Here is a 24,531-nt window from a genome sequence, read left to right as displayed (position 1 = left end):
TGACTGACAGAGGAGATGGAGAGGCGCACGGAGGAGGAGGAAGAGGAAGAGGAGGAGGAGGAGGAGGAGGAGGAGGAGGGAGGTCCAGGAGAAAGTGTGGATGATGAAGTTCAGCTGCGGCGCCTGTCCTGCTCGCCGGAGCTCTACGCAGCGGCCAAGTTCAGCCTGGCCGCCTATGTGCTCTGCTGGACTCTGCTGGCTCTGCTCCAGGTGCGTCCTTGCAACCCTGCGCTCTCAAAAAAAAAACAGATGGTTCTTCAAGGGTTCTTTAGTAACGAAAATGGTTCTATGTAGGACCATGAACATCCAAAGAGCCCATTGCATGACTAAAGGACTCTGCATCGTGAAAGGGTTCCTCAGATTGATGGAGAACGTGCTGTACGTGGTTCTATACAGGACCTGTTCGGAAAGGGTTCTTTTATTGTAACAAGCTTGACATCGTAAACAATAGAAGAACCCTTTTAGAGCCATCTACAGCACGTTCTTAATAAACCTGCCTCATGATGCCACTTTCATTGCTAAAGAACCCTCGAAGAGCCGTGCTTAGAGTGGAACCCTACGGCTTACGGTCAGCAGTGAAAGGACAAACGTTTGGAAATCTCTCGAGTTCGGAGTGTGATACGTAAGCCGGGTCATTCGGAGTGGTCTGGTGTGAAATGGTTGATTTGTAGAGACTCTGATTTCTTTACAGTGGAACTCCAGCAGCACTGCTGTGTCTGATCCACTCGTACCAGCGCAACACACACTAACACACCACCACCACGTCAGTGCTGAAAATGATCCACCTCCCAAATAGTACCTGCTCTGTGAGGGTCCATGGGGGTCCTGACCACTGAAGAACAGGGTAACAGAGTATCAGAGAAACAGATGGACTACAGTCTGTAACTGTAGAACTACAAAGTGCAGCTATACAGTAAGTGGAGCTGATAAAGTGGACAGTGGGTGTAGAAACAAGAGGGTGGTCATCATGTTACGCCTGATTGGTTTATTTGTCCTAACGTTGCCTAAATATAGCAATAATGCTCAGTCCCTGATGAAAGCGTAAGCTCTGTGCACCGGCATCCTCCAACAGACCTTTATTTGGGACTTTTATTCTGTCAGAAGAAAGGTGTGCTGTGTGGGCTTGTCCCTGTCTAAGCCCGCCGTGTTTACCCTGAGCTTAAGTGTTGTATGCAGGCTGGTTTGTTTGCAGTAGGCTGCAGACTGTATACTGTAAACGTGAAGTTGCAACACTGAGCAGGCAGGACTGGGTGGGACACGGAGCGCATTTAGACTTCATTGAGGTAAAAGCACTGAGTGTAACCCTCATTTCATGATAGATAAAGTAGACCGTATTGCCAAAAGTATTCGCTCGTCTGCCTTCACTCGCATATGAACTTGAGTGACATCCCGTTCTTAATCCATAGGGTTTAATGTGATGTCGGCCCACCCTTTGCAGCTACAACAGCTTCAACTCTTCTGGGAAGGCTTTCCACAAGGGTTAGGAGTGTGTTTATGGGAATTTTTGACTGTTCTTCCAGAAGGGAGAGGTCAGACACTGATGTTGGACGAGAAGGTCTGGCTCACAGTCTCCGCTCTAATTCATCCCAAAGATGTTCTGTTGGGTTGAGGTCAGGACTCTGTGCAGGCCAGTCAAGTTCTTCCACACCAAACTGGCTCATCCATGTGTTTATGGACCTGCTTTGTGCACTGGTGCGCAGTCATGTTGGAACAGGAAGGGACCGTCCCCAAACTGTTCCCACAAAGTTGGGAGCATGAAATTGTCCAAAATGTTGAAGCTGTAAGAGTTCCTTTCACTGGAATTAAGGGGCCGAGCCCAACTCCTGAAAAACAGCCCCACACCATGATCCCCCCTCCACCAAACTTTACACTTGGAACAATGCAGTCAGACAAGTACCGTCTCCTGGCAACCGCCAAACCCAGACTCATCCATCGGATTGCCAGATGGAGAAGCGTGATTGGTCACTCCAGAGAACACGTCTCCACTGCTCTAGAGTCCAGTGGCGGCGCTTTACACCACTGCATTCCACGCTTTGCATTGCAGTTGGTGATGTAAGACTTGGATGCAGCTGCTCGGCCATGGAAACCCATTCCATGAAGCTCTCTACGCTGTTCTTGAGCTGATCTGAAGGTCACATGAAGTTTGGAGGTCTGTAGTGATTGACTCTGCAGAAAGTCGGTGACCTCTGCGCACTATGCCCCTCAGCATCCGCTGACCGCTCTGTCATTTTACAGGGTCGACCACTTCGTGGCTGAGTTGCTGTCGTTCCCAATCTCTTCCACTTTGTTATAATCCCACTGACAGTGGACTGTGGAATATTTAGTAGTGAGGAAATTTCATGACTGGACTTGCTGCACAGGTGGCGTCCGATCACGGTACCACGCTGGAATTCACTGAGCTCCTGAGAGCGACCCATTCTTTCACTAATGTCTGTAGAAGCAGTCTGCAGGCCTAGGGGCTCGGCTTTACACACCTGTGGCCATGGAAGTGACTGGAACAACTGAGTTCAATGATTTGGATGGGGGAGTGAAGACTTTTGGAAATATAGTGTATATTATTTTGTACAGAAGTAAAAACGCAACTTCTACAGCAAGCTGTTTACCCACCTCCTGTATTTGGGGCCAATTTTGCCCCATTCAGTGTTTAACATCTCTAAATAAATAAATGACTGTTTTTTTGCTTCATATTTAATGAATTAATTTAATTACAATTAACTTTTGGCAAGGTGTTCCTATCATCAGGTGCTCCTTTCTTCTCCCAACACACTTTAGCTGGTTGTGGACAAAACGTGAAATGTATCGGTCCACAGCACTCGTTTCCAATTGTTCTTTTTTCCTTTACTTTTCGGGTTTTTAACCAGCTGCTTAGAGGAGCCCATGGTTGTTGTGGTTTAGCAATGAGGTTCAATGAGTCAGAGGAATTATTTCACCCTGGAACTGTTATCAGCTGACCGTTCCTAATGACAGTTCCTGAGCTGCCTAACTCGTCTTAACTAGTCAAATAAGTGTTGAGACTTTGGGTGTCTAAGGTTTTCAGTTTGTCTTTCATTTACAGTCTTTTTAAAACACTGTGTCCACTCACTGTCCACTCTATTAGACACTCCTACTTCACCAGTCCACCTTGTAGATGTAGAGTCAGAGACGACAGCTCATCTGCTGCTGCACGGTGTGTGTTGGTCATCCTCTAGTTCCTAATCAGTGGTCACAGGACGCTGTTGGCTGGATATTTTTGGTTGGTGGACTGTTCTCAGTCCAGCAGCGACACTGAGGTGTTTTTACGTACATGGTCATGTCTGTCACACCTGTCCTTTGTCATGTATAAGTCCAATTTTAGCATCACTTCAGCTATAAAACCGTGTCACGCTGTTGTCAGAAGAAAACATTGTGTCTCCAAAACGGTAACTTTACAGGAGAGGGAAAAAAGCCACTTTACTTTTAATGGAAGTCAATGGAACCAGAGTTTTTTTCCAAGTCATTTTGGGCCGTTTCTTTCAGTCCATTCTTTAAGAAATTGACTCACAACAGCCGTTTTCAAGTTCTGGCAAAAACTGAAAAGCGATAAACATTGAGATTCTTCGAGCAGCAGCAATTATATAAGGTGAAATGAAACGCATGCAGGATTTGACCTTGATTTTAACGAGACATCGTAAACGGACGTGCAGTGTCTTGCCCAGGCTGTCCCCAAAAGGCTCTTTTCATCATCCTCTGTGATGACAAGCATGTGCACGGTCATCCGGTTCTCATTCTTCCTTTTCAAACCCAGCGTAAAGTATTTCTTCATCTGTTTTGTATCTCAGCATTTAGTACATGAGTGATTTTCTTGACGCTCCTGACGATCCTGAAATGCCTGAACGACGGCCTGCAGCTCACTGGCCTGAATCAAATCAAATCAGAGCTTTATTTACTCAGCGATTTTCATGCGAACATTGGTGTGTAAAGTGCTGTTCAGATTGACAAACAGTTAAGATGAAGACAAAACACAAGGTGTTGGAGGTTTGTTTTAGAAATTTCCAGGGAAGAGAGCCTGTTGTCCAAATGTGAATGGAGCATGGTTCTAGAGACTTCTAGGAGGAGAACATTGTAATACAATGTCAGTGGATGAGAACATTGTAGAACAGTGTAAGTGAAGGAGAACATTGTAGAACAGTGTAAGTGGAGGAGAACATTGTAGAACAGTCTATGTGAAGGTGAACGTTGTAATACACTGTCAGTGGAGGAGAACATTGTAGAACAGTCTAAGTGGAGGAGAACATTGTAATACAGTGTCAGTGGAGAACATTGTAGAACAGTCTATGTGAAGGTGAACGTTGTAATACAGTGTCAGTGGAGAACATTGTAGAACAGTCTATGTGAAGGTGAACGTTGTAATACACTGTCAGTGGAGGAGAACATTGTAGAACAGTCTAAGTGGAGGAGAACATTGTAATACAGTGTCAGTGGAGAACATTGTAGAACAGTCTATGTGAAGGTGAACATTGTAATACACTGTCAGTGGAGGAGAACATTGTAGAACAGTCTATGTGAAGGTGAACGTTGTAATACACTGTCAGTGGAGGAGAACATTGTAGAACAGTCTAAGTGGAGGAGAACATTGTAATACAGTGTCAGTGGAGAACATTGTAGAACAGTCTATGTGAAGGTGAACATTGTAATACACTGTCAGTGGAGGAGAACATTGTAGAACAGTCTATGTGAAGGTGAACATTGTAATACAGTGTCAGTGGAGGAGAACATTGTAGAACAGTCTATGTGAAGGTGAACATTGTAATACAGTGTCAGTGGAGGAGAACATTGTAGAACAGTCTATGTGAAGGTGAACATTGTAATACAATGTCAGTGGAGAACATTGTAGGACAGTCTATGTGGAGGAGAACATTGTAATACAATGTCAGTGGAGGAGAACATTGTAGAACAGTCTAAGTGGAGGAGAACATTGTAATACACTGTCAGTGGAGGAGAACATTGTAGAACAGTCTATGTGAGGGTGAACATTGTAATACACTGTCAGTGTAGGAGAACATTGTAGAACAGTCTATGTGAGGGTGAACATTGTAGAACAGTCTAAGTGGAGGAGAACATTGTAGAACAGTCTAAGTGGAGGTGAACATTGTAATACAGTGTCAGTGGAGGAGAACATTGTAGAACAGTCTATGTGAAGGTGAACATTGTAATACAGTGTCAGTGGAGGAGAACATTGTAGAACAGTCTATGTGAAGGTGAACATTGTAATACAATGTCAGTGGAGAACATTGTAGGACAGTCTATGTGGAGGAGAACATTGTAATACAATGTCAGTGGAGGAGAACATTGTAGAACAGTCTAAGTGGAGGAGAACATTGTAATACACTGTCAGTGGAGGAGAACATTGTAGAACAGTCTATGTGAGGGTGAACATTGTAATACACTGTCAGTGTAGGAGAACATTGTAGAACAGTCTATGTGAGGGTGAACATTGTAGAACAGTCTAAGTGGAGGAGAACATTGTAGAACAGTCTAAGTGGAGGAGAACATTGTAGAACAGTCTAAGTGGAGGAGAATATTGTAGAGCAGTGTGAGTGGAGGAGAACATTCTAATACAGCATCAATGGAGGAGAACACTGTAGAACAGTCTAAGTGGAGGAGTATGTTGTAGAGCAGTGTCAGTGGAGGAGAACATTCTAATACATCGTCAGTGGAGGAGAACATTCTAATACATCGTCAGTGGAGGAGAACATTCTAATACATCATCAGTGGAGGAGAACATTCTAATACATCGTCAATGGAGGAGAACATTCTAATACAGCGTCATTGGAGGAGAACATTCTAGGGCCAAGTGAATGGGGAAAATACGTTCTAGAGCTCCAGATGGAGCAGCGTATTCAGTTCTAAGCTAACAGGCTGGTTTATTTTACCTGTCCATTCTTCCAGACTCCTCAGCCATGTAAATGGTCACTATGCAGGTCCAGATACTTGTGGAATGTTGTGCGTTTATGAGAAGTGCGTGTGATAAAGCCCTGACAGCAAGGACCCCCGGGGCAAACGGTCGAGTGCCTTAACAGACCCTCGGGAGAACATTCTAATACAGCGTCAATGGAGGAGACCATTCTAATACAGCATCAGTGGAGGAGAACATTCTAATATAACGTCAATGGAGGAGAACATTCTAATACAGCGTCAATGGAGGAGAACATTCTAATACAGCGTCAATGGAGGAGAACATTCTAATACAACGTCAATGGAGGAGAACATTCTAATACAACGTCAATGGAGGAGAACATTCTAATACATCGTCAGTGGAGAAGAACATTCTAATACAGCGTCAATGGAGGAGAACATTCTAATACATCGTCAGTGGAGAAGAACATTCTAATACATCGTCAGTGGAGGAGAACATTGTAGAACAGTCTAAGTGGAGGAGAATATTGTAGAGCAGTGTGAGTGGAGGAGAACATTCTAATACAGCATCAATGGAGTAGAACATTCTAATACAGCATCAATGGAGGAGAACATTCTAATACAGCGTCAATGGAGGAAAAAATTCTAATACAGTGTCAATGGAGGAGATCGTTCTAATACAGCGTCAATGGAAGAGAACGTTCTAATACAGCGTCAATGGAGGAGAACGTTCTAATACAGCGTCATTGGAGGAGAACGTTCTAATACATCGTCAGTGGAGGAGAACATTCTATTACATCGTCATTGGAGGAGAACATTCTAGGGCCAAGTGAATGGGGAAAATACGTTCTAGAGCTCCAGATGGAGCAGCATATTCAGTTCTAAGCTAACAGGCTGGTTTATTTTACCTGTCCATTCTTCCAGACTCCTCAGCCATGTAAATGGTCACTATGCAGGTCCAGATACTTGTGGAATGTTGTGCGTTTATGAGGGGTGCGTGTGATAAAGCCCTGACAGCAAGGACCCCCGGGGCAAACGGTCGAGTGCCTTAACAGACCCTCTCTGACATCTGAGGTTCAGAGGTCAGATGTGTAAGCCTGGGCCACAGCATGCTCAGCTCATTAGCTCTGTCTGAGGGAGGAGATCTCTGAGCGGACGCCGAGGGAGCTTCTGGAGCTCAGCAGGCAGAGAGGGACCTGCCTTTACCTGTTTAGACGATTTTTTTAGGGGAATCTCTAGATTTATTTCAGAATTTAAGCCCAATTTACTCACTGCAAAGTAAATTCTAGAGAAATTTGTAGGGAAATCAAGTGTCACTGACAGGGCTATCGTTTTCTTTACAGTGGCCTGTTGCGGTAGAAGCCTGCTTTCATGGATTTGCCTCCTTTTTAATGTTATTAGAGGGTCAAACGTTCTACATAATGACGTAGTTAAAGATGTAAACAGTCATTCAGAGTGGTTTGGTGTGAAGTGCTCATTTTTAGAGAAAACTGAGCAGCTGTTCACAGTGGTGGTGATAGGAACCAGACGTCCTCCTCTAACAGCTCCCGCACAGGAAGTTATTCCATTTAATGGTTATGAAATCACTGTCTGATGCCTGAGACATTGTGTTATTACAGTTTACATGGTTTTTAAAAATCCATTCATGGTGTTGAGGTACATGCAGGGTGTTTAAGGCAAAATAGTTCCAAAACTCAGGTTTTTTAATTAATTCATTCATTTATTTATTTATTTTTCCCTCCTCTCTCCCCATTTTTTTTGCCACTCTTACCAATTATTAGTCTGAGCTGGGAAGTTTCTCTACGATGACACATTTGACACGAACCCACTTTGACTGAATTTGTTTACATCTCAACAACTGAGTAATGCAGACTTTTTTTTTTAAACATCAGAGAGAATTTTTCTGTATATTAAACACAGTAGGTTTACTTACGGGGCACCACAGTGGAGTGGTGGGTAGCGCTGTCGCCTCACAGCGAGGAGGGCCTGGGTTCGATTCCCCGACCGGGTCCTCTCTGTGTGGAGTTTGCATGTTCTGTCTGTGTCTGCGTGGGTAACTTTTACAAGGGACATTCTTAAATTTGAACCGGAAAAAATTTTGGACCATTTCTGTTGGTTCTGTTCATAATGAAATTGACACATTAGAAAGTGCAGCTGGCCTTTTCGAATTACGTCAAAAATGAAAAAACGAAAATGGACAAAAATGGAGATGCAAGACCCTGACAGCAACATCATCCAATCCACACCTCAAACAATCTGATCTAACTAACCTCCATCTAGCAATATATACCTGTACGTATAGATTGACATCTTGTACTTTGATCCATATCTTGTATAATCTGGAATATATATATATATATATATATATATATATATATATATATATATATATATATATATATCTAGCTTAGATTTTTCAATTCTCATAATTTGAAGATGTTTGTAGCTCTTTACATTCTGCTTAATTTTTACGATGAATGGACTAAAAGAAATGACCTAGAATTTCTTGAAAAGACGTTTGGTTCCATTGACTTACATTAAAAGTAAAGTTACAAATTTGGAGATACGAGGTTTTGTTCCCGACAGCAGTGATATGTACACTTGTGTAAATGTGAAGTGATGACAAACGCATCATAAAAATGTGTTTTCATTGACTAATATGTGATTGAGCAGCCTTTTCTTTGGCCTGCTTAAGCAAACATGTGGTCTATATTTAAGATGAAACTTAAGCTCATTTGAATTTCTAAACCTTTTCTTAGCTTGTGGAAAATGCCAGACTCTCTCCGTGTTATGCTAATTTGCATGGAAAAGCGACCACTTGCCGGAAAAGAGGAACACCATGACCTCCTCTACTGTCCTCAACCTTTCACTCCGTCTCTCTTTTCACAGAGGCTGAGAAGAGGCGCCGCTGGACCGCAGGTAAACGCTGTCCCTCTTCTCTCCTTTATCCTTTACCTTTTCAGAGAAAACTGGGGTGAATATGCACTCTGACTGTCTACCGTGAATTTATGGAGCAGAAGGTTGTGCAGGTTGTGTCTGAGCATCACCTGTGCGCTATAACCGTTAGGCGGTTAGGGGGAGGAAGGCTTTACTTCTGTATGACAGCTCTAGGGAAGTATCTCAGGGGCTTTCCGCAGGTTCGGGCTTGTCTGATCTTCAGTCTCTGTGAGGCCTTGTTGGTGTGTATTCTGCATGAATGCATGAATCTCTGCAAGGTCAAAGAGCGTTTTGTTTGTTCTCTGTTTTCTCTTCATCGGTTTATTTGTTTATTAAAACATCGTTGTCTCACAGTGAGTGTGTTTACATGCATCTTAATCAGATTTCTGATAATCAATTATCTGATTATTCAAATGGTCATGTAAACTGCATACTCTTGATTTCTTAGATCAGACTAAGGTCTAGAAATCTGATAAAGAGGCTGGATTTTAGCTTAGTAATCAGATTTCTCAGTGCTGTAAACTCTCACTCTGATTTCTTAGATCAGACTAAGGTCTAGAAATCTGATAAAGAGGCTGGGTTTTAGCTCAGTAATCAGATTTCTCAGTGCTGTAAACTCTCACTCTGATTTCTTAGATCAGACTAAGGTCTAGAAATCTGATAAAGAGGCTGGATTTTATCTCAGTGATCAGATTTCTCAGTGCTGTAAACTCTCACTCTGATTTCTTAGATCAGACTAAGGTCTAGAAATCTGATAAAGAGGCTGGGTTTTAGCTCAGTAATCAGATTTCTCAGTGCTGTGAACTCTCACTCTGATTTCTTAGATTGAAGTGAGGTCTAGAAATCTGATAAAGAGGCTGGGTTTTAGCTCAGTAATCAGATTTCTCAGTGCTGTGAACTCTCACTCTGATTTCTTAGATCAGACTAAGGTCTAGAAATCTGATAAAGAGGCTGGATTTTAGCTCAGTAATCAGATTTCTCAGTGCTGTAAACTCTCACTCTGATTTCTTAGATCAGACTAAGGTCTAGAAATCTGATAAAGAGGCTGGGTTTTAGCTCAGTAATCAGATTTCTCAGTGCTGTGAACTCTCACTCTGATTTCTTAGATCAGACTAAGGTCTAGAAATCTGATAAAGAGGCTGGATTTTAGCTCAGTAATCAGATTTCTCAGTGCTGTAAACTCTCACTCTGATTTCTTAGATCAGACTAAGGTCTAGAAATCTGATAAAGAGGCTGGATTTTAGCTCAGTAATCAGATTTCTCAGTGCTGTAAACTCTCACTCTGATTTCTTAGATCAGACTAAGATCTAGAAATCTGATAAAGAGGCTGGATTTTAGATCAGTAATCAGATTTCTCAGTGCTGTGAACTCTCACTCTGATTTCTTAGATCAGACTAAGGTCTAGAAATCTGATAAAGAGGCTGGATTTTAGCTCAGTAATCAGATTTCTCAGTGCTGTAAACTCTCACTCTGATTTCTTAGATCAGACTAAGGTCTAAAAATCTGATAAAGAGGCTGGATTTTATCTCAGTAATCAGATTTCTCAGTGCTGTGAACTCTCACTCTGATTTCTTAGATCAGACTAAGGTCTAGAAATCTGATAAAGAGGCTGGATTTTAGCTCAGTAATCAGATTTCTTAGTGCTGTAAACTCTCACTCTGATTTCTTAGATCAGACTAAGGTCTAGAAATCTGATAAAGAGGCTGGATTTTAGATCAGTAATCAGATTTCTCAGTGCTGTGAACTCTCACTCTGATAACTCTTATTCAGATTTCTCAGTCTCAGCATGTGCGGAAAACAGACAGTGGTACCAGAAATAAGCGAGCAGCGTCGCCGCAAGAGGCAGCAAAACACTTTTGGAGTGAAGCTGAAACTAAATATAAGCTTGATGAAGTGAAGGATTTCAATTTCCTTCATCTTCTAGATGATGTATGTTCATATTTTCCGGCAAAGTGGTGCGATGTTAAAAAACAAAATAAGCTGCGGCATAAAGTTTCTGGGAGTTTATTGGCTGGTTGTAGAGCAGAAATCCAACTACTGCCTGACTCACGTGGAGTTTCTGCATTATCTGATTACTCAAGTGCATGTAAACGCATTGATTCGCTTACTGACAAAATCAGACCTTCTGCCGTTATTGGACTATTCAGTGCATGCAAACGCATTCAGTGACTGTAGATGCAGGTCTTTGACTAAAGCGAGCTTCAATGGCTGCTGGACTTCAGATATTCTTAATTAGCCTATTCCTGCCTTACCTGACTGAATGATAGCTCTTGTTATTTTAACCAATTCCAGTTCCACCTGTACAGAGCTCAGTGCTGGTTGGGGCCAACAGCAACATACCACAGATGGGATGAAAGACGCTGGACCACTGCTCTGCTTTTTGTCTCTGGGTGTTGACATAGCTTTTCTACATTGCAGTTTACACTGCATGCTTTTTTGTAAACAATTTTACCACCAAGTTTAGTCTTTGACACTTCCAGACCTCTATAGGTCTCCCTCTGTCACAGCAAGCTGGTAGAGTAAAGGCTAGCACAAGCTTTTTCTGACATGATGTTGTACCAGCTCTTTTCAAACTGCTGCCATCACGGTGCCATTTTACAGCTCAACACGCTTGGAGGAGAACACTAATTAGAACTGCTAATTCTATTTAATGGCAGGTCGCGAGTTCGATCCCCAGAGCTGACAGTATGTGGCTGAAGTGCCCTTGAGCAAGGCACCTAACCCCCAACTGCTCCCCAGGGGCTGTGGATATGGCTGCCAACCGCTGTGGGCAAGTGTGCCTGCTGCCCCCTAGTGTGTGTATGTGATGTTTCACTTCATGGATGGGTTAAACGTGGAGGTGAATTTCCCTGTTGTGGGAGTAATGCAGGTCACTTACCTTATGCCAGCTAACAGACCCCCATGTTGGCTAGCATGATGCTGAATAAAGGGGGAGGGAGGATCATCAGACCCACACTTCTTTCTGTTTTTATAGATAATGCGAGTTGACACTGCATTTTTTTTTCCATTTTACCCCAATTTGCCAGTTGTCTGCCTATTCCGCCCTCTAGCTAGGTCTCCATCTATCATATGATGCTCTCTAGCTGGGAGGGTCAAGGCTACCATGACCTTCCCCTGATGCACATTACGCTCATCACTGTACAGCTCAACACGCTGGCCGACCACTTCGTGGCCGAGTTGCTGTCGTTCCCACTCGCTTCCACTTTATAATCCCACTGACAGTCGACTGTGGAATATTTAGTAGTGAGGAAATTTCACGACTGGACTGCACAGGTGGCGTCCGATCACGGTACCACGCTGGAATTCACTGAGCTCCTGAGAGCGACCCATTCTTTCACTAATGTCTGTAGAAGCAGTCTGCAGGCCTAGGGGCTCGGCTTTATACACCTGTGGCCATGGAAGTGACTGGAACACCTGAATTCAATGATTTGGATGGATGAGTGAAAACTTTTGGTGATCTAGTGTCAGTGAACTTGGCGTGTGCTCATTTTATGATCAGAGTTAACTGTACATAAAATACATGAATAAGGACCAATGTGTGTAAACTCTCTTCTACCAAACTGTTCCTTTAAGCTAAGACCTGTATGCAAAGTCGTGCTCCATTTCCATCAAAGTCTCGAGGATCAAAAGCTGCTGTTTGTTGAACATGAAGGTCTTACCACGGGATTAACATCTCTTAGGTTATCAGCACTCTAATGTTCTCTAACGTAACCCACAGTACCTCTGACGCAGTGTGTGTTATGGTCCTGCTGTTGGTTGGGTTGGGTTGCGCCCGTCGGCAGAACAGTTTCATAACACAAAACACAAGCGGGGGAGTCATTGGTATTGGCTTCCTAAGTCCCTGAAAATCCCCTCTGCCTTCACTCTCACTGCTGCACACTAATGAGAAGCGGGGAACGGGCTCCAGGCCTCATGACCCTGGGCTGAACCCAAGCGCCCGACTGCCTTCACTAAGCCCGCTGTGGCCCAGCGCGGTTTTCCAACGACGTGATTTTTCCCTGCCAACGTAAACCTCAGAGCAGGCACTGCTTTCAAAGGGCTTTTTTCTGGAAAGTAGCAGTGCCGGGTGGCTGCAAATTAGCCAGCAGTGACCCAGAAAAGAGGGGATCCAATGGGTTAAATTCCAGGCGAATGGGTGGAGATGCCTCGGAACCGCATGGCAACGCAAATATGAAGCGAGGAAAGTTCAGAGCGCCGTTCTTTTTATAATGTTTGAGCCGTTGTGGCTGAGCTCTGGAGATAATTATGGCTGTTCTTTTGTGCTTTCTATTAAGGAAAAAGGTCAAATGGAAAACAAATTAGGCCGGCTAATTGCCTCGAGAACCAAAACTAAACAGAGTCGGTCCACCAGCGCTTCCTCTCTTCTGCAGATTGTGGTTGCGAGCGCCAAAGCTGGCAGCAAGGTTTTTTTTTTTTCGTTTTGTTTTTGTTTGGTGGGAATTTTGATGTCTAATTCGCATCTTTACTCAAACAACACTCACTCAAACAAGGGCTGCTTTCATTGCATTGTGTCGGCATTAGAATTCATTCATTCCACTCAGAGGCTGGAGTCGCCCAAGAGCTTCCTCGCCTCTTTTCCTTTTTTTTCTTCCTTTGTGCTCCAGCCTGCCAAGCGCACTTCTTTTCTTCGCTGCCACTTCATGTGCCAGGGCTTTTGTTTTAAACTTGGAGAGAGGGAAAGAGGGAGGAAAGGGCAGTTTGAGGGAGAGAAAGCGAGGGAGAGAGCTGTACTTTGTTCAGCTCTCCTCTGGGTACTTGATCTCTTTAGTGTCCTAATAGGCCCAGAAAGGCTGGCCACTGCTTGTTCTTCTCTTGGGAACTGGACCCAGTGTTTGACTTTGAGTTGACTTTGACCTAAAAGTGTCCGCTCTGCAGCCACATCACATCTCCTGTTTGTGGTTTCTTCTCCCTGTTCTGCCCGGAACTGGCCGATGCTTTTAGTTTTCTCCAATCGGATAGAGGCTATTTTTTTCTAGAGTGGTAAAACACATGAGCGTCTTGGACGGAACCGTTAACGGGCGTCTGTGAAAGTACATCTGGACCGTGCAAATTTATTAACCCTTTAGGTTTATTACAGGGAATTATTTAGTAACTGATGTGATGCTATACACAAGCCTTGAAGGGGAATTCTATTGAATTTTGGAAATTTCTGCATTATTCAGTTTTTTTTTTAATTTTTTTTAGATGGTTTGGTGTGAAATGTAGAGACTAGTAGAGACTGTAGATCACAGGAACCTGGGGTTGCAATGTCTGCAACACAAATAGAGCCATTTCATTGCTGTTTGAAGACCAAAGTTTCCAAATTCCTGCATAACTCTGTGGTTGAGACGTAGAAGAAGTCCATTCAGAGTGGTTTGGTGTGAAATGGTTGATTGTAGACACTGATGTCTTTACAGTGGTGCTGATGGGAACCAGCAGTGAACCTACACGAGTCTTCTGGGTGTTGATGATGGTAAAATAGTGATAAATCTGAATAAATAAGTTTTCCACCACCATGAACTCATTTTAAGACATAACTTTAGGCCAAAGTCTTCTCTAAACTATTGAAAACAACGTCTGAGGCACCAGGCGACATATGACAAACCGTCCAAGGCATGTTTTTAATCTAAACGTTGTAAAACTCTCCCACTGCCTCTTGCCCTCTCCCTGGCTTTATTTCTTTTTCTTGCGTCCCCCTTCTCTTCTCACTCCTCTCTTTTCTTCCTCTCCACCTGTCAATCTCTCTGCTCCTCTCTTGTTTCTCTCTACCCCACAATCTCTCTGTTATGCTCCCTTCCTACTCCTTCTCTCCATCCCTCCCTCACTCCATCCTTCCCTCCCTCTCCACTCTCCCCTCTCCCCTCCCTGCCTCCCTCTCCACTCTGTTCCTCCCTCCCTCCTTCTCTCCCTCCCTCACTCCATCCTTCCCTCCCTCTCCACTCTTCCCTCTCCCCTCTCCCCTCCCTGCCTCCCTCTCCATTCACTCCATCCCTCCCTCACCACTCTGTCCCTCCCTCCCTCCTTCTCTCTCTCCTTCCCTCCCTCCCTCCCTCCCTTCCTCCTTCTCTCCCTCCCTCCCTCCATCCTTCCCTCCCTCCCTCCCTCCCTCCCTCATTCCCTCTCTCCCTCCCTCCCTCATTCCCTCTCTCCTTCCCTCCCTCTCTCTCTCTAGCGCTCTTTCTTTCTGTGTGTTGGGGTTTGGGATCTCTCTCTCTAACCCTTTGTTTTTAGATTGGACTCTTAGGTCTGTCTCTCTCTCTCTCTCTCTCTCTGTCTTTCTCTGTCTGTCTCTCTCTCTCACTCTGTGTGTGTTTGGGTTGGACTCTCTCTCTCAGTGAGGGCAGTAGGAAGTCTATGTTCAGTGTACTCTCTCTCTCTCTCTCTCTCTCTCTCTCTCTCTCTGTCTCTCTCTCTCTCTCTCTCTCTGTCTCTCTCTCTGTCTCTCTCTCTCTCTCTCTCTCTCTCTCTGTCTCTCTCTCTCTCTCTCTCTCTCTCTCTCTCTGTCTCTCTCTCTCTCTCTCTCTCTCTCTCTCTCTGTCTCTCTCTCTCTCTCTCTCTCTCTCTCTCTCTCTCTGTCTCTCTCTCTCTCTCTCTCTCTCTCTCTCTCTCTCTCTGTGTGTTTGGTTTGGACTCTCTCTCAGTGAGGGCAGTAGGAAGTCTATGTTCAGTGTACAGTCTCTCTCTCTCTCTCTCTCTCTCTCTCTCTCTCTCTCTCTCTCTCTCTCTGTGTGTGTTTGGGTTGGACTCTCTCAGTGAGGGCAGTAGGAAGTCTCTCTCTCTCTCTCTCTCTCTCTCTCTCTCTGTGTGTGTGTTTGGTTTGGACTCTCAGTGAGGGCAGTAGGAAGTCTGTGTTCAGTGTACAGTCTCTCTCTCTCTGAGTGTTTATCGGCGTGCACAGCCGTAAGCTCTGCAGATCGCTGGTGAAGGATGTGTAAGCATGTCTCAGGTGAGTCTGCTCTTACTCTGCTCCACCTGCTGTGACCTGTTTAACACCGCACTGCTGTTGAGCTGCTGAAGCTGAACTGAGAATCCACTGGTTTAGATCTGTTCCTGTATAATGTTTGCTGGCATATAGCAGAACTTGGGAGTTAAAGGGGCATTACACCTCCTGCATAAATAAGTGGTTTAGATGTAAACATTCAGAGCGGTTTGGTGTGAAACGTTCTGTTCTAGACAGATTTACAGAGTCAGAGCTGTTCACAGTGGTGGTGATAGGAACCAGACGTCCACCTCTAAAAGCTCCCTCACATAAATTACTACATGAAATTTTTATGAGTAGGGGGAGTAGTTCATGCAGGGCTAAAGAAAGTTTGTTTTCAAAGTTTTCCAATGTTTTTCCATCATCAACCACCATGTAAAACTCAGAAGACTCCTGTAGGTTCTCTGGTGGTTCTGGGTAGTAAGTAAAATGTCTATATTAGTGTTGTAGTCATGGTGACATCTGGTTCCCATCACCACCACTTTAAAGACATCTGAGTCTTTAAGTTTCTCTACAGCGGACCATTTCACACCAAACCACTCTGAATAACTCTGTTTACGTCCCAATGACAGAATTATGCAGAATGTAAGAATAATCAGTGGAATTCTCCTTTAAGCGGAAAATCTCAGGTTAACAGGAATGTTGAGTTTGCAGATGTTGTTTTGGTTCCTGTATCACAGTGTATTCCTAATATGGTCTTAGTGGAGTGGCTTTAAATGCCTGAAATGCCTCTGCTGTAGGTAGACACTGCAGCTTGTATCTCCAGCAGGAGTGCATGTGTCTTGTAAGCACTTTGTGTTCTACATAGTAAGTGACCAGGTATATTTGCATGTCTGGCCATTGGGAGCTCCAGGCTTTTCAATGTGCTGTCAGTACGGATGGGAATGTTTCCTTTGACAGTTTACAAAAACTTAACACAGGGGTTCCTAAAGTTTGTCCTGGAGAACCCTTGTGGTTTTTTCTACTCTACACACCTGATCCAGCCCACGAGGAGCTTGTTTAATTAGCTCATGAGTTGAATCAGGTGTGCAAGCAGAGGGACAGTACAAAAACGAGTTACCATATTAAAGCCTGCGCAGATTTATTTAGAGGAAAACAGTATCACCCATGTTTATACAGGGTTTTCCACAGGAGTGAAACACACCTACCATACCATGGGAAGGAGGGTGAAGCACTGCATGGACCTGCTTAAAGTGAAGGTTTAGGCTTTGGAAATGACCATAAAGAGTGGAGCTAGAATGATCCAGACTGCGAGATAGAACTCCTACCCTAAAATGTTAGTTATTCCACAATTTTTGGAAATTGGAAACTGGATGGACAGTGGGACAAAATATACATATGGGTGGCTGTCAGTATACATTGCAGAGATGAGTCCAAGTAGCCTACTTTTATAGTGTCATGAATACATGAAGGCATGTTTTTCTGAGGTAGTCTGCTCTTTTCTCTGGGTTTTGAATGTGGTGCTCAATGCTGGTTTTATACTGGAAGCAGTGCAGCTGGTAAAGCAGAACATTTTAGCCATCGTTTCATTTTCTACCACTCACGAGTGAAAATGTGGCCGGAGTTCATTTTGTATGTGGTTCTGTTGACAGAAAACAAAACCTAGAAATGATTCGTTTGACATTTTCATGTTTTGTCAAAAGCAAACATCTTACAGGTTGTGGATAAGATGATGGATGGATGGATGTTTGGATAGACGGATGGAAAGATAGATGGATAGATGGAAAATGGATGGATGGATGGACGGACAGATGGACGGATGGATGGATGGACAGATAGAAGGACGGATTTTTGGACAGATAGATAGAAGGATGGATGGATGGACGGATAGACAGAAGGACGGATGGATGGACAGACAGACGGATGGATGGACAGATAGAAGGATGGATGGATGGACGGATAGATAGAAGGACGGATGGATGGATGGATAGAAGGACGGATGCATGGGACGGATGGATGGACGGATGGATGGATGGATGGATGGACGGATAGATAGAATGACGGATGGATGGATGAATGGATGGATGGATGGAAAGATAGATGTAAAATGGATGGATGGACAGACAGATAGATAGAAGGACAGATGGATGGACAGACAGATAGGACGAATGGATGGATAGATCGAAAGATAGATGGAAAATGGATAGATAGACGGATGGGTGGATAGATCGACAGATGGATAGAAGGACAGACGGATGGACGGATGGATAGATGGAAAGATAGATGGAAAATGGATGGATAGATGGATAGATGGAAAATGGATGGGTAGGTGGATAGATGGATGGATGGACAGACGGACGGATAGATGGATAAATAGATAGAAGGACGGATGGATGGACAGACGGATGGACGGATAGATAGAAGGACGGATGGATAGATGGAAAGACAGATGGAAAATGGATGGGTAGATGGATGGATGGATGGATGGACGGACAGATAGAAGGAGGGATGGATGGACAGACAGATAGGACAGACGGATGGATAGATGGAAGGATAGATGGAAAATGGATGGATAGATAGACGGACGGATAGATGGACAGATAGATATAAGGACGGATGGATGGATGGATGGATGGATGGATAGATAGAAGGACGGATGGATGGACAGATAGATAGAAGGACGGATGGATAGATGGACAGATGGATAGATGGAAAGATAGATGGAAAATGGATGGATAGATAGACGGATGGATAGATGGACAGATAGATAGAAGGATGGATGGATAGATGGACAGATAGGTAGAAGGACAGATGGATGGACGGATGGATTGATGGATAGATAGAAGAATGGATGGATGGACGGATAGATAGAAGGACGGATGGATGGACAGATAGATAGATAGATGGATGGATGGACAGATGGATAGATGGAAAGATAGATGGAAAATGGATAGATAGACGGACGGATAGATGGACAGATAGATAGAAGGATGGATGGATGGATGGACGGACAGATAGAATAACGGATGGATGGACAGATAGATAGAAGGACGGATGGATGGATGGACAGATGGATAGATGGAAAGATAGATGGAAAATGGATGGATAGACGGACGGATAGACGGACAGATAGATGGAAGGACGTATGGATGGATAGACAGAGATTGAAGGTCGGATGGATGGATGGATAGATGGAAAGATAGATTGAAAATGGATGGATGGATGGATGGATGGCTGGAAAATGGATGGATAGATGGGCGGATGGATGGACAGATGGATAGATGGACAGATAAATAGAAGGATGGATGGATGGAAAATGGATGGATAGATGGGCGGATGGATGGATGGACAGATGGATAGATGGACAGATAAATAGAAGGACGGATAGATGGATGGATGGATAGATGGAAAGATAGATGGGAAATGGATGGATAGATGGGCTGATGGATCAATGGACAGATAGATAGAAGGGTGGATGGATGGGTGGATGGACAGATAGATAGAAGGACGGATGGATGGATGGATGGATGGATGGATGGATGGATGGATGGATGGATGGATGGACGGATGGATGGATGGACAGATGGATGGATGGATGGATAGATGGATGGATGGATGGATGGATGGATGGACAGATAGATTGAAGGACGGATGGATGGATGGATGGACAGATAGATAGAAGGACGGATGGATGGATGGACGGACAGATGGATTGATGGCTGGACAGATGGATGGACAGATGGCTGGATGGATGGATGGAAAGATGGATGGATGGATGTACAGATGGATGGACAGTTGGACAGACAGGTGGATGGAAAGTTGGATGGACGGATGGATGGACGGATAGAAGGATGGACAGATTGAAAGACAGATGGATAGAAGGATGGGTGGACTGACAGATAGATAGAAGGGCAGATGGATGGAAAGATGGATGGACGGATGGATGTACAGATGGATAGATGGATGGATGGACAGATAGAAGGACGGATGGACAGATAGATAGAAGGACAGATGGATGGAAAGATGGATGGACAGATAGAAGGATGGATGGATGGATGTACAGATGGATGGACGGATGTACAGATGGATGGACGGATGGATGGACAGATAGATAGAAGGATGGATGGATGGATGGATGGATGGAAAGATGGCCAGACAGATAGAAGTACAGATGGATGAAAAGATGGATGAATAGAATAGAAGAAGTAAAGATCGATACTAAAATAGACTAAAACAACCCTAAACATATAAAGTGCAACACAAAAATAAGTGAAACTGCATGAATATTGTGCAGGTAACTAAGCGGTGCTGCATGTTACAGCCAGTAAATGACCCGAGTGACTCTACACTGTGTACTATAACGCATGTTAACAGTTATGCAATATGCATGGGCAACAGACGGCAGCCGATACCTGGTCCATTCAAATATGCCTGCAGTGGCTTCAGTGCTGATCCATCACTAGTGTCATGGTAACTAAACCTGATATTTTTGACTTAATGGAAATAATACTGAGAATCAAACATCAGAAAATTCCAAAAGAAGGCATGGGGTCCCCACACGTGTGATGGGCCATGTACGTTTGAAGGTGCTCAGTTAGTGACCAGTTACCGGTCATTAAAAAATAGCTTTTCAGTCGTCTTTTTTTCTCTGGACTATTACGATGTGAATATGAGTGTCTGTGTCCTGCGAGTGAGTGCATGTTGCGTCCAAGCAGCCACATTCCTCCGACACTAGAGATGGTCAAGAGGCAGGGCCAGCGTCCAGCGCTCGACACTGTGTTGACATAAGAGACTCATCCAGCCTTTTCACATCTGACTCTGAAAAGAACTGGAAGGGAGGAAGAATGTAAATATGTGAGATATGTGCATGTTTCCCAGGCTGTGTTGCTGTCGTATCCCAGGCTGCCTCTGTCTGTGTGTCCGTTTGAACAGGCGTTCAGTGTGTACTGTTAGTCTCGAATGTCTCCCCTTTAAATGAATGACCTCCTCTATTTGCTTCATACAGTGGTGTGACGGAGGAGGTACAGCCATGAAAAGATTCTTGTCTTGCATATAGTATTTATCTTTCAAATCTAAGCTTTAAAGTGGACATTTGACATATCTTTACGTTTTAAACAGTAACTGGGTGATGTATTACACTATTATCAGGTGATCTGTGCCCTCTGATTCAGCTCCAACTCAGCTTTGCGGCTAAACCAGTCACTGAAGTCAAATATTTAACATAAAGAATGTAAACAGTGTGCAGGGAGTTGACTGTTTCTGGATGGGATCTGCACGTCTGCATCTACACTGTAAACTAAAATAACTTGACTTTACGTCATGCGAACCTAAATAAGTTTATATATGTACAACCCCATTTCCAAAAAAGTTAGATCCAAAAGTCCATCCAAAAATAATGTGCAAATGATGTAAAATGTATATTTAATTGAAAATAGTCCAAAGACAACATACCAAACGTTGAAACTGAGCAATTTTATAAAAATATATGCCCATTTTGAATTTGATGCCAGCAACATGTTCCAAAAAAGTTGGGACAGTGGCCTGTTTACCGCTGTATTTCAGCACCTCTTCTTTTAACAGCACTCTGTAAGTGTTTGGGAACTGAGGCGACGCTGCTGTAGTTTTGAAAGCGAACATGTTTCCCATTCTTGCTTGATACAGCATTTCAGCTGCTAAACCATTCAGGTTCTGCTTTATTGTATTTTTCATTCATAATGAACCAAATACTTCCAGTGGGGGGCGGCACGGTGGCGTGGTGGGTAGCGCTGTCGCCTCACAGCGAGGAGGGCCTGGGTTCGATTCCCCGGCCGGGCGACCGGGGTCCTCTCTGTGTGGAGTTTGCATGTTCTCCCCGTGTCTGCGTGGGTTTCCTCCGGGTTCTCCGGTTTCCTCCCACAGTCCAAAGACATGCAGTCAGGCCGATTGGATGTGCTAAACTGCCCCTAGGTGTGAGTGTGTGGGTGACTGTCTGTGTCTGTCTGTCTGTCTGCTCTGCGATGGACTGGCGACCTGTCCAGGGTGTATCCTGCCTTCCGCCCGAAAGACTGCTGGGATAGGCTCCAGCACCCCCCCACGACCCTGACGGAGAAGCGGCTTAGAAAATGGATGGATGGATGGATGGATACTTCCGGTGGACTCTTAATACAAAGCAATGCTGTTGTAATACATGCAGAATGTGGTTTGACATTGTCTTGCTGAAGTAAGCAAGACCTTCCCCGAAAAAACCTGTATATATCGTTCAGCATCAACCGTGCCTTCACAGATGTGCAAGCTACCCATGCCATGTGCACTAATACCCCCCTATACCATCATGAATACTGGCTTTTGAACTGTGCACTGATATCAAGCTGAGTGGTCTTTAGCCTGGAGGACACAGTGTCCATGATTTCCTAAAAGAATTTCAAATGTTGACCACAGGACACTTTTTCCACTTTACCTTAGTCCATCTGAAAGCTGAGGTCAGGCCCAGAGAAAGTGGCAGCATTTCTGGATCCTGTTTTTGGTTTCTTCTTTGCCTGATAGAGCCTTAACTTGCATTTGTGGATGAAACGATTAACTGTGGTCTCTGACAGTGTTTATCAGACGTGTTCCTGAGCCTGAGAAGTGTTCTGTAGTGATGTTCACTGCAGAACTGCCAGCAAATACTGGTTTTTCGGCCTTGTATACAGAGATTTCTCTAGATTCTCTGAGTCTTTTAATGATATTATGTGCTGTGGATGATGAAAAGCAAATGTTCTTTGCTATTTTATGCTGAGAAATGTTATTCTTGAATTGTTGCACTATTTGCTTGTGCAGTGTTTCACAGAGTGGTGAACCCCTCCTCATCAAGACTCTTCCTCTCTGAGCTGCTCTTTACTACTTTGGTTCTGCTTTCTCTTCAGTTAGTTAACATGAATGGTAACACTTTATTTTAAGGACTTTATAACACACGAACGAGTATTGAATTATGTACTTATAAAGCTATAGTTGAGTATTTATGAACAGTTTATGCCAGTAATCGCAAGATGACAGAATGCTTCATGAAGTAAATGCAGTAATTCTGGCATTTTAAGGCATTGACATAAGGATGATAGACGTTTATTCATTTGGCAACACATTAAAAACCGAACTTTTGTACTTATATACAACTGATATGTCTTTATCTAGGCCTCTGCACAGCTTTGTATACGCACCATCATATGAGAAGGACATAACATTGTCATAAATGATACAAACTGTCCATCACTTCAGTTTAAGGTCCCTTAATTCAGTACAATGTTATTTACTCTGTAGAACATCTTACATCATCGTGCGATTAATAACACAAGCTGTTCATAAATACTCAAGTATTGCTATATAAATAAGTTATTCAATGCTTATTCATGTGTAATGAAGTCTTTGAGTACGTAGCCTTCAAACTGTTACCACATGAATAAAATATTCTTCCTTGTGTAATATATTAGCGCTCAATCAAAACAACTCCATTATGTTAAATGGACGGTTTCGTACATTAACGAATAAGTGGCTTAGGTAGATATATTCAGTATTAAAAAACTGTCTGGCTACCATTACTGTTAATTTATCATGACGGATAATCATGTTTTTCAAATCATAATGTTTGGTGTCGTAACGATTTGATTGGTGTCATCATGTTTGGCATCATTTTTAAGTCTAGTAGAAATTAGAATGTATTATATGCTGTCAAATAACAATCACATTGTTAAATTACAGAACAAAATCTGTCAGGATTTGATATTTTTTGTTATTTTGGAAGGACTGGGGGCTAGGGGGGCTTCTCTAGACCACCGTTTTCCCACTGCCGTTTTCACATACAGGGCTATATTAAGGCCTTCTGGGATGCTGGGATGACTATCCACACCATGACAACACATTTATACCTGCATCATCAAAGAGAATTACTGATTTCCAAAGAACATAGTCTGTTTAACACTGACATGGATCAAGATAAAACTGTTTTACTGTTTTGGACTACGCCTTCAGTGTAAAGGTGTAGTGCTGTAGTGTAGTGATGAGGTTGTATGACTGTAGGAGAGAAGAGCGCTCTGAGAAGTTGGGCTGCAGTTCTGGGCAGCTTGTGCTTTAAGCTAGAAGTCTGGACCCTCGAAGCCCCTTTGAGCGTAGAGGTAGGACTGACAGGCAGGCCTGGGAAAGATAAGGTGTCAATGAGGTGCGACAGTGTCTTCGTAGGACATGGAAGACAGTTGGGTGGAAATTGATATGTTATATTGGAAGGAGGAGAAGTCGTGAAGACTTGATTCGAACTTGCACCCCAGAGGCTTGAGACTTGACACAAACTCGCACTCCAGCGCTTCGACTCAGGCTACACCACAGATGCTCAAGACTTGACTTAAACTTGCACCCCAGATGCTGGAGACTTGACTCGCAAGAGGTTCAACCCGGACTACACCCCACAGGTTCAAGACTTGACTCAAACTCGCACTCCGGACTACACCCTAGAGGCCCAGCTTGACTCAAATTCATACCCCAGAAACTCAAACATCAGACACTCAAGACCTGACTTGAACTTTTGAGACTCGACTTGGACTCATACCCCAGAGACTTGAGATCTGACTGAATTGCAGCCCAGAGACCCAAGACTTGACTCAGATTTGTGACTCGGATTTATACCTCAGAGACTTGAGATCTTACTTGGACTCTTACCCCAAAAACTTGAGACTTGATTTGGACTCGCACCCCAGAAATTTGAGACTCTGACTCTTACCCCAGAGATCTGTGGCTTGACAAGGACCCAAACTCCAGAGACCTGAATTGGACTCTTACCTTAGAGACTCAACTTGGACTGACACCCCAAAGACTTAAGA

The 24,531-nt window shown here is 43.8% G+C and overlaps 1 protein-coding gene across 4 annotated transcripts in view; it reads left to right on the top strand.

Annotated features, from left to right (window-relative positions):
- The window catches only part of LOC108432112 (rho guanine nucleotide exchange factor 4-like), a 223,807-nt gene continuing 199,276 nt past the window's right edge, over positions 1 to 24,531 (top strand). For 2 of the 4 annotated variants that reach the window (XM_037536754.1, XM_017705755.2), the window contains exons 1-2: positions 1 to 210; positions 8,764 to 8,793. In XM_037536754.1, coding sequence (XP_037392651.1) covers positions 16 to 210; positions 8,764 to 8,793 — 225 coding nt within the window. In that variant the 5' untranslated portion in view covers positions 1 to 15. Of the gene's footprint in view, positions 211 to 8,763; positions 8,794 to 15,601; positions 15,737 to 24,531 lie in introns of those variants that run through there. The other 2 variants (XM_017705764.2, XM_017705740.2) reach the window with 2 other exon arrangements.

The sequence above is a fragment of the Pygocentrus nattereri genome, chromosome 3 (genome assembly GCF_015220715.1).
Source record: "Pygocentrus nattereri isolate fPygNat1 chromosome 3, fPygNat1.pri, whole genome shotgun sequence".
In the NCBI taxonomy this organism is placed as follows: domain Eukaryota; kingdom Metazoa; phylum Chordata; class Actinopteri; order Characiformes; family Serrasalmidae; genus Pygocentrus; species Pygocentrus nattereri.
The sequence above is the reverse complement of the archived record's forward strand: the minus strand, read 5'-3'. Positions and strand labels throughout refer to the sequence as shown.